General features: G+C 49.4%; 1 protein-coding gene across 1 annotated transcript; it reads right to left on the bottom strand.

The window, feature by feature from the left end:
- Positions 1 to 8651: 8651 nt before the first annotated feature.
- On the bottom strand, positions 8652 to 9763 carry LOC127328990 (uncharacterized). The gene is made up of 3 exons (XM_051355541.1): positions 9668 to 9763; positions 9239 to 9344; positions 8652 to 9154 (listed from the first exon to the last, which is right to left on the bottom strand). The coding sequence occupies exons 1-3, from the start codon at positions 9761 to 9763 to the stop codon at positions 8652 to 8654; spliced, it is 705 nt and encodes a 234-aa protein (XP_051211501.1).
- Positions 9764 to 10947: the final 1184 nt, after the last annotated feature.

The raw sequence follows: 10947 nt of genomic DNA, 5'->3' as shown, positions 1-10947 counted from the left end.
CGAGCTTTTACAGGGAGGGACCTTTAGTCGCGGTTGGTGTGGCCAACCGCGACTAAACGATACCCTTTAGTCGCGGTTCACCAACCGCGACTAAAGGGTACCCTTTAGTCGCGGTTGGCCACACCAACCGCGACTAAAGGTATTTTCGCCCGAATTCCAACGTTCCCGCGGAAATGACCTTTAGTCGCGGTTGGCCACTAAAGGCTTTTTTCAAAATTCTTTTCATTTCCAAATGTTAAACATACAAAATAATATATCAAAAAATTTAGAAAAATAAAACTAATTCATTTCTAAATGTGAAAAATACAAATAATATATCAAAAAATTCAGAAAAATAAAACTAATTCATTTCAAAATCTTAAAAATACAAATTATATATCAGAAATTCAGAAAAATAAAACTAATTCATTTCTAAATGTTAAAAATACAAATATTATATCAAAAAATTCAGAAAAATAAAACTAATTAATTTCAAAATCTTAAAAATAAAAATAATATATCAAAAAATTCAGAAAAATAAAACTAATTCATTTCAAATCTTAAAAATACAAATTATATATCAAAAATTCAGAAAAATAAAACTAATTCATTTCTAAATGTTAAAAATACAAATAATATATCAAAAAAATTAGAAAAATAAAACTAATTAATTTCAAAATCTTAAAAATACACATAATATATCAAAAAATTTAGAAAAATAAAACTAATTCATTTCAAAATCTTAAAAATTTCTTCCCCCCCTTTTCCCACCAGTTCTGCCCGGCCGCCTCTGTCCTCCCACCCCCCCTCTTCCCGCTAGTTCTTCCCACCTCTATCTTTCCGCGCCCATCTTCCCACCAGTTCTTCCCGGCCGCCTCTGTCTTCCCGCCCCACTCTTCCCGCCAGTTCTTCCGAAGATGCCGTAGGGCGTGTGCACCAACGACATCTTCGAGAAGCTGCTCCACGGGAGATTATCCAACCCTTTACCCAACACTATTAGAGGAGATGGAGTCTTTCACGGGTTGCAGGAAAATTTTCCGAGGAGCAACTTCCGAAGATGTCGTAGGGCGTGTGCACTGACGACATCTTCGAGAAGCTGCGCCACGGGAGATTGTCGAACCCTTTACCGAACACTGTTAGAGGAGATGGAGTCTTTCACGGGCTTGCGGGAAAATTTTCCCGAGGAGCAACTTCCGAAGATGTCGTAGGACGTGTGCACCGACGACATCTTCGAGAAGCTGCGCCACGGGAGATTTTCCAACCCTTAACTTCATCCATGGGGATGAAACTCTCCCTACCTTCTAGATTGGCTTGTTGGTCTGCTTGCCCAGGCGTATCGATGCTCCTTTTATAGGCACGGCGCTGCTGCTGCTTTGTCTTGTTCCTCTGACAGGGCGTCGTGCGCTACATGCTTTATCTCATCGAGCAGTGCGTCCACCCACGCGTCCTTATCCTGCCGACAGCTTTAGTCACGGTTGCACCCTCCAGCCGGGACTAAAGCTTACCCAGACGTGCTTATCCCACCGACAGTTTTGTTAGATGATACAAAACCACCTTCAGTCCCGGTTGCACCCACCAGCCGGGACTAAAGGTTAGATGACCAGCTCTGGATTCCTCTTATTCCCGCCATTTCTTCCCTGTCTTCCCGCCTCTTTCTTCCCGCCACTTTCTTCCCACCTCTTGTCTTACCGCTCCCATTTTTCCCGCCATTTCTCACTACATATATGTAGCCCGGCTTGGCCAGCATTATCACATCTCTACAATCTCTCATCACTCTCTCATGGCTTCCACCGCACCCACTCTAACCTACCAGCAGGTGGAGGAGCTTTGCGCCTCGAACTACCCTTGCCCACCGGGCTACCGCGTCCCCGCCGGCTGGAGCCTAAGCGCCGGAGGCGTGCCGGTCCCTCCCGTCCCTCAGGGTACTGCGCGCCGGGCGGCCATCACGAACCACTACTACCTCGATCTCACGCCGGAGCAGCGGATGAATCCCTGCTGGCATCCCGATAACCAGCATACTTGGGACGCCTTCTTCATCAATCGGCGTGACAGGGCGCTCGCCAGGTATGAGGAGGACGGTCTGCCTCCTGGGAACTTTCACGAGGCCGGCCGGCAGCTATGGTGGTACGGCCGGACTCTACAGAGCGTCATGGACTACATCACGGCCGGCGATATCCCCCGCCTGCGCTACCCTCAGTTCGAGCCACGAGCGCCGCCCGACGACAGCGACGACGACGGCAGCGATGACAACGGCGACAACTTAGAAGGCGACGACTACCAGTACAACGGCGGCGACTATGAAGACTACGAGTATGCATATTATACGCCTAGGCAGGAGTATGACTAAGTCACTCCAAATTTCATGTATCATCAGTGGTATTTATGGCATGGCCAATCAATTTTGGCAATGCTAGATCCACCAAATCCCATGCAATTACGGCTCCTCTAGTCCTTTTCCCATTATACGCCTAGGCAGGAGTATGACTAAGTCACTCCAAATTTCATGTATCATCAGTGGTATCTCGAATCAATCGAATCATTTGAAAATGGACACCAAACACATCACAGATAATATAATTCACATGATCCATTCAACAAAGTTTGGTACAATAAATTAGTACACATCATTTCTTCCCTTGTGTCCCTGCTTGCTTACGATTGGGCCGTATCCATGGAGCATCCTCATCATTTAACTTAATGCTTGTGTCGTCGGTGTTCACTTTGAAGGTCGGAATTTCACCAAACATATTATAATCTTCTGACATTTATGTCTTGTCCTCCACTCCCACGATGTTTCTTTTCCCTGAAAGAACAATGTGGCGCTTTGGATCATCGCATGATGTACTGATCGTTTTCTTATCTTTCCGTTTCCTCGGTTTGCTACTCATGTACTTCACATAGAAAACCTGAGCGACATCTTTCGCTAGGACGAATGGTTCGTCAAGGTAACCAAGATTGTTGAAATCCACCATTGTCATTCCGTATTGCTGGTCCACCTTTACCCCACATCCTGTTAGCTTGAACCATTTGCACCGGAACAAAGGGACCTTAAAGGAGGGTCCATAGTCAAGTTCCCATATCTCTTCTATGTAACCATAATATGTGACCTTTTGCCCATTCTCGGTTGCTGCATCAAAGCGGACACCACTGTTTTGGTTGGTGCTCTTTTTATCTTGGGCGATCGTGTAAAATGTATTCCCATTTATCTCGTACCCTTGGAAAGTCGTTATAGTCGAAGATGGTGTCTTGGCCAACATGTAAAGCTGATCTCCAACATCATTGTCATTCACTAATTTTTTTCTCAACCAACTGCCGAAAGTCTCCATGTGGGCCTTCCTAATCCAGGATTCAGGCTTCCCCGGGTTGTCCGAGCGTAAAATATTCTTGTGTTTCTCAAAGTACGGAGCCACCAAGCTGGAATTGGTCAGAACTGTGTGGTGTGCTTCAGTCATAGAATGGCCGTCCATACATATCGTTGATTTCCTTCCGATCGTGCCTTTTCCACTTAGTCTCCCCTCGTGCCACGATCGAGGAAGACCAATCGGCTTAAGGTCAGGAACAAAGTCAACACAAAAATCAATTACCTCCTAATTTCCATAGCCCTTGGCAATGCTTCCTTCTGGCCTAGCAATGTTACGAACATATTTCTTTAATACTCCCATGGACCTCTCAAAGGGGAACATATTGTGTAGAAATACAGCCGAGGATGGAAATCTCTTCGATTAGGTGAACCAGGAGGTGCGTCATAATATTGAAGAAGGATGGCGGGAACACCAACTTGAAACTGACAAGACATTGGACCACATCGTTCTGTAGCCGTGGTAGATCTTCTGGATTGATTACCTTCTGAGAGATTGCATTGAGGAATGCACATAGATTCACAATGGCTACTCGAACATTTTCCGGTAGGAGCCCCCTCAAAGCAATCGGAAGCAATTGCGTCATAATCACGTGACAGTCGTGAGACTTCAGGTTTTGGAACTTTTTGTCCGCCATGTTTATTATTCCCTTTATATTCGACGAGAATCCAGACGGGACCTTCGTACTGCTCAGGCATTCAAAAAAGATGACCTTCTCTTCTTTGGTAAGAGCGTAGCTGGCACGACCTTGAAACCATTCCGGATGCCGGTCATTAGGGTCTTTCAAACGTTGTTGGTCCTGTCGTGCTTCCTTTGTATCATTTGTCTTCCCATACACGCCCAAGAAGCTTAGGAGGTTCACGCAAATATTCTACGTAACATGCATCACGTCGATTGCAGAGCGGACATTTAGGACTTTCCAATATTCTAGCTCCCAGAATGTAGATTTCTTCTTCCACATGGGTGCTTGCCCGTCAGCTCCCTGCGGGACTGATTGTCCGCCAGGACCCTTTCTAAAGATGACTTTCAAATCCTTGACCATATCAAATACCTCAGCACCTACGTTCCGCAGGCTTCGGCCGGTGATCTGCCTTGCCGTTGTAATACTTGCCTTTCTTTCTTACGTTATGAATTTTCGGAAGAAATCGACGATGCCCAAGGTACACGTTCTTCTTACAATTCGGAAAATATACACTTTCAGTCTCATGTAAGCAGTGCGTGCATGCATTGTATCCCTTATTTTACAGTCCCGAAAGATTACTAAGAGCAGGCCAATCGTTGATGGTTACGAAAAGCAACGCTCGTAGGTCAAATTCCTCTTCTTTGTGCTCATCCCACACATGTACACCAGGTCTGCCCCACAACTGTAAAAGTTCATCAACTAATGGCCTTAGGTACACATCAATGTCGTTGCCGGGTTGCTTCGGACCTTGGATGAGCACTGACATCATAATGAACTTCCGCTTCATGCACAACCAAGGAGGAAGGTTGTAGATGCATAGAGTCATGGGCCAGGTGCTATGGCTGGAGCTCTGCTCGCCAAAAGGATTCATGCCATCTGTACTTAGACCAAATCTTATGTTCCTTGCGTCAGCTGCAAAATCTTTGAACTCTCTGTCGATCTTTCTCCATTGTGTTCCATCTGCGGGGTGTCTCAACTCCCCATCCTAATTACGGTCCTCTTTGTGCCTGCAACATCTTGGCATGCTCTTTGTTCATGAACAGACGTTTCAACCGTGGTATTATAGGAGCATACCACATCACCTTGGCGGGAACCCTCTTCCTGGGTTTCTGGCCCTCAACATCGTCACCAGGGTCATCGCCTCTGATCTTATAACGCAATGCAGTGCATGCCGGACATTCATTCAAATTCTCGTATTCACCTTGATAGAGGATGCAGTCGTTAATGCATGCATGTATTTTCGAAACCTCTAAACCTAGAGGACAGACAACCTTCTTTGCTTCGTACATACTGGCGGACAACTCGTTATTCTTTGGAAACATATTCTTCATCATTTTCAGCAAATTTTCAAATCCCGAGTCAGATAGACCTTCCTGTGCCTTCCATTTCAGCAAATCCAGTGTGCAACCCAGCTTTTTCAGACCATTATCGCATCCAGGGTACAGTGACTTTTTGTGATCCTCTAACATGCGATCCAAATTCTCCCTCTCCTTTTCAGTTTCGCAGCGTCTCCGTGCATCAGCAATGGTCCGACCAAGATCATCAACGGGCTCATCACGTGCCTCTTCTTCACCTTCCCCTTCACCTTCCCCTTCACCTTCCCCACCTTCAGCATCCTCCATGAAAGTATCACCGAAATGATCAAGATAGTTGTCATCGATGAAATCATCCCCTTCTTCATCTTCTTCCATTATAACCCCACTTTCTCCATGATTGGTCCAACAATTATAGCTTGGCATGAAACCGTGCCGAAGCAGGTGCAGGTGAACTTCTCTTGAGGAAGAGTAACCCTTCTGATTCTTACAGCCAACACATGGACAGGTAACAAAAACCCCCCTTATTGTTCGCATTAGGCACTACGAGGAAATCTTTCAAACCCGTAGTGAACTCGCCGGAGAGTCGGTTACCGTACATCCATTGCCGATTCATCTGCATTATTATTATATAAAGTATATAATTAACCATCATGCATTTGTTAAACTAACTAGCTAGAAATAATAGAAATTAAACAATGAACTACACACATGCATATTTTATCAATGACACATGAAAGGTTCAAGTTGCTAACCGCGATCGAGGAAAAATAAATGAGAAAGCTCAAGTGTGGCTCAGACACTTCATATCATGTTTCTTTCTATCTCTCGGGCATTTCATCGAACACCTTCTATGCATAAGAGGAACCAAAATCAAAACAACCACCCACTTGTGAAGATTGTGAAGAAAGTGGCACCAAATAACTAAGTGAGTGTGCTGAACCGGTATATATAGGGGAGGGGCTTTAGTGGCGGTTGGCCTGGCAAACCGCGACTAAAGGCCTTCGGGCACCTTTAGTCGCGATTGGCCTGGCCAACCGTGACTAAAGCCCCTCCCGTGCACCAGCTGGCCACCGAGCGCCCTGGGACCAGGCCTTTGGTCGCGGTTCGCCTCCCGAACCGCGACTAAAGATCCCATTAGTCACGGTTCGTATATTTTTGGGACTAATGGGGACGGATGGAAGGCCCTTTTTCTACCAGTGTATGTTGCACTTCACTATAGAAAGCTAATGTTTGTGGTGCGCCAACATTACTAATAAAATCCAAGCGTACTGAATAACCAACCAAAGACCATCGGAAAAGCCAAATCTTTCAATCAAATCTCAGAGCAATTCAGGTTTCAGGAGGCAAGCAAGCCCATGAAATTGAAAATGAATAGTGTACAATTGGTATACTTAGCTAAGCTATTTGGACCGCAGCAGAAGGGAAGAAACAACCAGGTAAAGTAGGATTTTAATATCTATGGTGAGAAGACTGAAAGATTATTTCTGATATCCCATCATTGTAATTACTACAGTAGAAAATTAATGCAAGATCCTACTCTAAATCCAAATCTGAAAGCCTAAAACCATATTCATGCACTTCCTTCAGGTACACACCCAAAATCATAATAGGTTTAAGTAACATCAGAAGACACTCTTCGTAACAGAAATCTCTCTATCTATTATATTATTACAATAACAAACAACCAACGGTATAGATTAGCTAGACAAAATTAAATAAAAGGCTACGGCCAAGATTAACTTCGTGACGTCTCCTTCTCTCCACCACGTTTGCAACAACTCAAGGGAGATTATCCACGCCTCACGTAAAAAAAGAGATTATCCACGCCCCCACTTATATCTAAACAAACTCTCTTTCTTTGGATGCAAAAAGGCCATCGCTCTTATAGTTTAAAAAAAAGCCATAGCTCTTTGTGTCTCTGCATTGAAAAAAGTCATTGATCAACTCTTGGTTGTGGTCCGTTTAATATCCTATCTAAACAAGCTCTATCTCTTTGGATGCAAATAAGCCATCGAACAACTCTTTGATGCGGTTGGTTAAAAAAGGCCGGATGCGGTAACATCCAATCTTTACCTAGAAAAAGATCTCAACGAAACTTTTATCTATACCTATACCTAATAATAAAGGGAAAAGCGTTTCCGTAGTTTGGTCCGTTGTTTCCGTCGTCCCTTGCTTCGTTTCGTCCGTGATGTTAGAATCCAGGAAATATACAATCGAACGATCTAAGTGCTGTCCTACGTATACGTCTAGAACTAGTAGTCGGTAACATAATCCCTATCCAAAACTCCTCTAGAAACTGCCCAGGTAGCAGGTCTTGCATGCTATATATATTCTCAGCGTCCCTTCCCACAGCTGGTCACATCGTACCAGAAAAAAGATCGATCGATTAGTTTGGTCTCTAGCTCAAATAGCTCTAGGCGGAATAGATTAATTCTTGCGTCGGGAGCTTGGTATCACGTCCATGGCAGCGTGCTACAAGTAAGACCTATAGAATCAGTCCTCGCCCTACCACGATGGCGGCCAAGCCAGCAGTAGGCCAACAGCATGTGCACTTGTCTTGCAGGACCGCTGCTAGAACGTCTGATGAGATCGTGCTACAAGTCAGGCTTATGGCAACAGTCCTTGCCCTGCAGCGATGGCGGCCAAGCCATCAGCAACATATGAGCCAAAAACTGATCCGACTATCAATCCACGTAAGTGCAGAGTCATCGGTCACCTCCTCGGACTATGGAGCTCCACGCCGGCCAGCAGCGACGAACGACGGCTCCGTCATTGGCAGGACCGCAGGAGCAACGGAACAGCTTGCCGTGGACCCCCTGCTCCCGAAATCCTGGACGTCCGGTGACCAAGCCCCATCCCCGATCGATCCCTTGGTTTTGCGCGCCCGGACTAGGTCGCCGCGCGCCCGACGGAGCTCCGGCCACTCCTTGCTTTGCTACTGACGCCGCCGCGAGCTTCACCATTGATGCCACCATGCGGACGAGCGGCTGGGGGAGTAGGCGGACGACGTCAACCATGGGAAACTCACGAGAACATCGTCTCCGGTGGCTGCCCAGGCGGACTACGTCCGCGCGGCTTACGCCGATCCAAGGAGGGCAAGGCGCAAGAAGCAGCAGTCCCTGGCCAAGGATAGAAGTGGCCACGATTGCAAACTGGAAAACCCATACCAAATCAGCATTGGTGGTGCTGTCACGGTAAACACAAGAGTGCGGTGGCGATTAGCTGATGTGGTGGTAGCAACCGTGCCATATGTTTCTTTGGTTTTCTATTTATTTCTTTGATTTTCTCTGCGTCCGATTTTGGTCTGTGCATTAGCTACACAACTTGACCTGGTTGTGCTGCACTAGCAGCACCAGCGGTGACTTGCATATCGAGTTTTCTGCGGTGGTTGAAGCTGACGTAGAAGGAAGACATAAGACATTCAGATAGACTAAGAGAGCAAATAATATAGAGATAAATTGATTTCCTATGAGGTGTGAGAAGATAGGAAAGAAGATGTGGTGCAGAAAAGAAGATGAACGGATTGATTCCATCCAGCAGCTCTGTGGACTTGGCGGTGACCTCCTCCTGCAGCGCAAGCCGCTGCTTCTCCACCTCCGTCAGCCGCCGGCTCAGATCATCCACCTTCTCCTTCTCCGCCGTCCTGAGGGAGTTGAGCTCGGTGAGGTGGTTCTGCTCCAGCAGGCGCAGCCGCGTCAGCTCCTGCTCAGCCAGCTTGAGCTTGCCGGCGGCGGATCGGCCCGCCTCCTCGCTCTCGGCGCACTGGGCGCGAGCGGCTCGGAGATCCGACTCCAGCTGCGGGACCTTGGCGGCTTCAACTGCGAGGCGGCCGGAAAGAAATGTCAGCCAACCAAGACTAGAAAGAAAATAAGATATCAAGTCGAAAGAAGCATAGAGCTTACCCTTGACGGCTTCCAGCTCGCGGGCCAAGTCGGCCCGGTCCAGCTTGGCCTTGTGGTAATGGGTGACGGCGCGATTATACAAAGTGGTGCGCCGGTCCATCACAGCCTAAGGAAAAGAAAAAGTTAGTCGATCAGGCGAAACCCGTGCCGGCTCCAAGCAGCCGGCCCATGCCTCGGAGGGCTACCAGGATAATAATCAGATCAAAAACAGATAAAGCTTACCTTGCCGGCTTCCTCCACCTTGGCAACGCTGGCCGCGGTCTCGGCAGCCCTGGCCTTGAGGTGGGCCTGCAGGCTGGAGAAGAACATCTCCACCGATGCTTGGCCGGGATTCCCCTCCCGGCTGGTCACCTCGTAGGAGTCGGCGCGGAGCCACGCCTGCTCCATGGTGGCAGCCGAGCCGAGGCTGGAGTCGGAGGCGGACGGCACCTGCAGAAGCAGTGCGCCCTTGGCCACGTGCAGGCCTTGCGGTGACGCCGATGGGGTCCCCGTCCTCACCAACGCGCGCGAGTCGGCGCCCTCCATGCGCGCCGGCTCGTCTCTCGCCGGCTCCTGCCTGGCCGGTTCCTCTGTCGCCGCCTGCGGCCGGAGCCGGCACCAGGCCCAGCGTGGTGGAGCTGGACGAGAGCCCGGAGGGGGCGCCCCAGGCGCCGGAGATGACTGGGCCGGCTGGGCCATCCGCTGCGCCCGGAGCGACGCCGCCGCCGCAGCCGACGACAGAGGAACCGGCCAAGCAGGAGCCGGCGAGAGACGAGCCGGCGCGCATGGAGGGCGCCGACTCGCGCGCGTTGGTGAGGACGGGGACCCCATCGGCGTCACCGCAAGGCCTGCACGTGGCCAAGGGCGCACCGCCTGCAGTGCCGTCCGCCTCCGACTCCAGCCTCGGCTCGGCTGCCACCATGGAGCAGGCGTGGCTCCGCGCCGACTCCTACGAGGTGACCAGCCGGGAGGGGAATCCCGGCCAAGCATCGGTGGAGATGTTCTTCTCCAGCCTGCAGGCCCACCTCAAGGCCAGGGCTGCCGAGACCGCGGCCAGCGTTGCCAAGGTGGAGGAAGCCGGCAAGGTAAGCTTTATCTGTTTTTGATCTGATTATTATCCTGGTAGCCCTCCGAGGCATGGGCCGGCTGCTTGGAGCCGGCACGGGTTTCGCCTGATCGACTAACTTTTTCTTTTCCTTAGGCTGTGATGGACCGGCGCACCACTTTGTATAATCGCGCCGTCACCCATTACCACAAGGCCAAGCTGGACCGGGCCGACTTGGCCCGCGAGCTGGAAGCCGTCAAGGGTAAGCTCTATGCTTCTTTCGACTTGATATCTTATTTTCTTTCTAGTCTTGGTTGGCTGACATTTCTTTCCGGCCGCCTCGCAGTTGAAGCCGCCAAGGTCCCGCAGCTGGAGTCGGATCTCCGAGCCGCTCGCGCCCAGTGCGCCGAGAGCGAGGAGGCGGGCCGATCCGCCGCCGGCAAGCTCAAGCTGGCTGAGCAGGAGCTGACGCGGCTGCGCTCGGAGCAGAACCACCTCACCGAGCTCAACTCCCTCAGGACGGCGGAGAAGGAGAAGGTGGATGATCTGAGCCGGCGGCTGACGGAGGTGGAGAAGCAGCGGCTTGCGCTGCAGGAGGAGGTCACCGCCAAGTCCACAGAGCTGACGGCTACCGCCAAGCGTTGGACCGACGATTTTAGCGCGCTTGATCGCGGCTTGGCGGGTG

This window comes from Lolium perenne, chromosome 2 (assembly GCF_019359855.2).
Source record: "Lolium perenne isolate Kyuss_39 chromosome 2, Kyuss_2.0, whole genome shotgun sequence".
In the NCBI taxonomy this organism is placed as follows: Eukaryota; Viridiplantae; Streptophyta; class Magnoliopsida; order Poales; family Poaceae; genus Lolium; species Lolium perenne.
The sequence above is the reverse complement of the archived record's forward strand: the minus strand, read 5'-3'. Positions and strand labels throughout refer to the sequence as shown.

Coding starts and splice junctions, on each gene's coding strand:
- LOC127328990 (XM_051355541.1), bottom strand. CDS start 9,763: ATGGAGGGCGCCGACTCGCGCGCGTTGGTGAGGACGGGGACCCCATCG. Junction 9,345..9,667: donor AGGGCGCACTGCTTCTGCAG/GTGCCGTCCGCC, acceptor TCTTTTCCTTAG/GCTGTGATGGACCGGCGCAC. Junction 9,155..9,238: donor CGAGCTGGAAGCCGTCAAGG/GTAAGCTCTATG, acceptor GCCGCCTCGCAG/TTGAAGCCGCCAAGGTCCCG.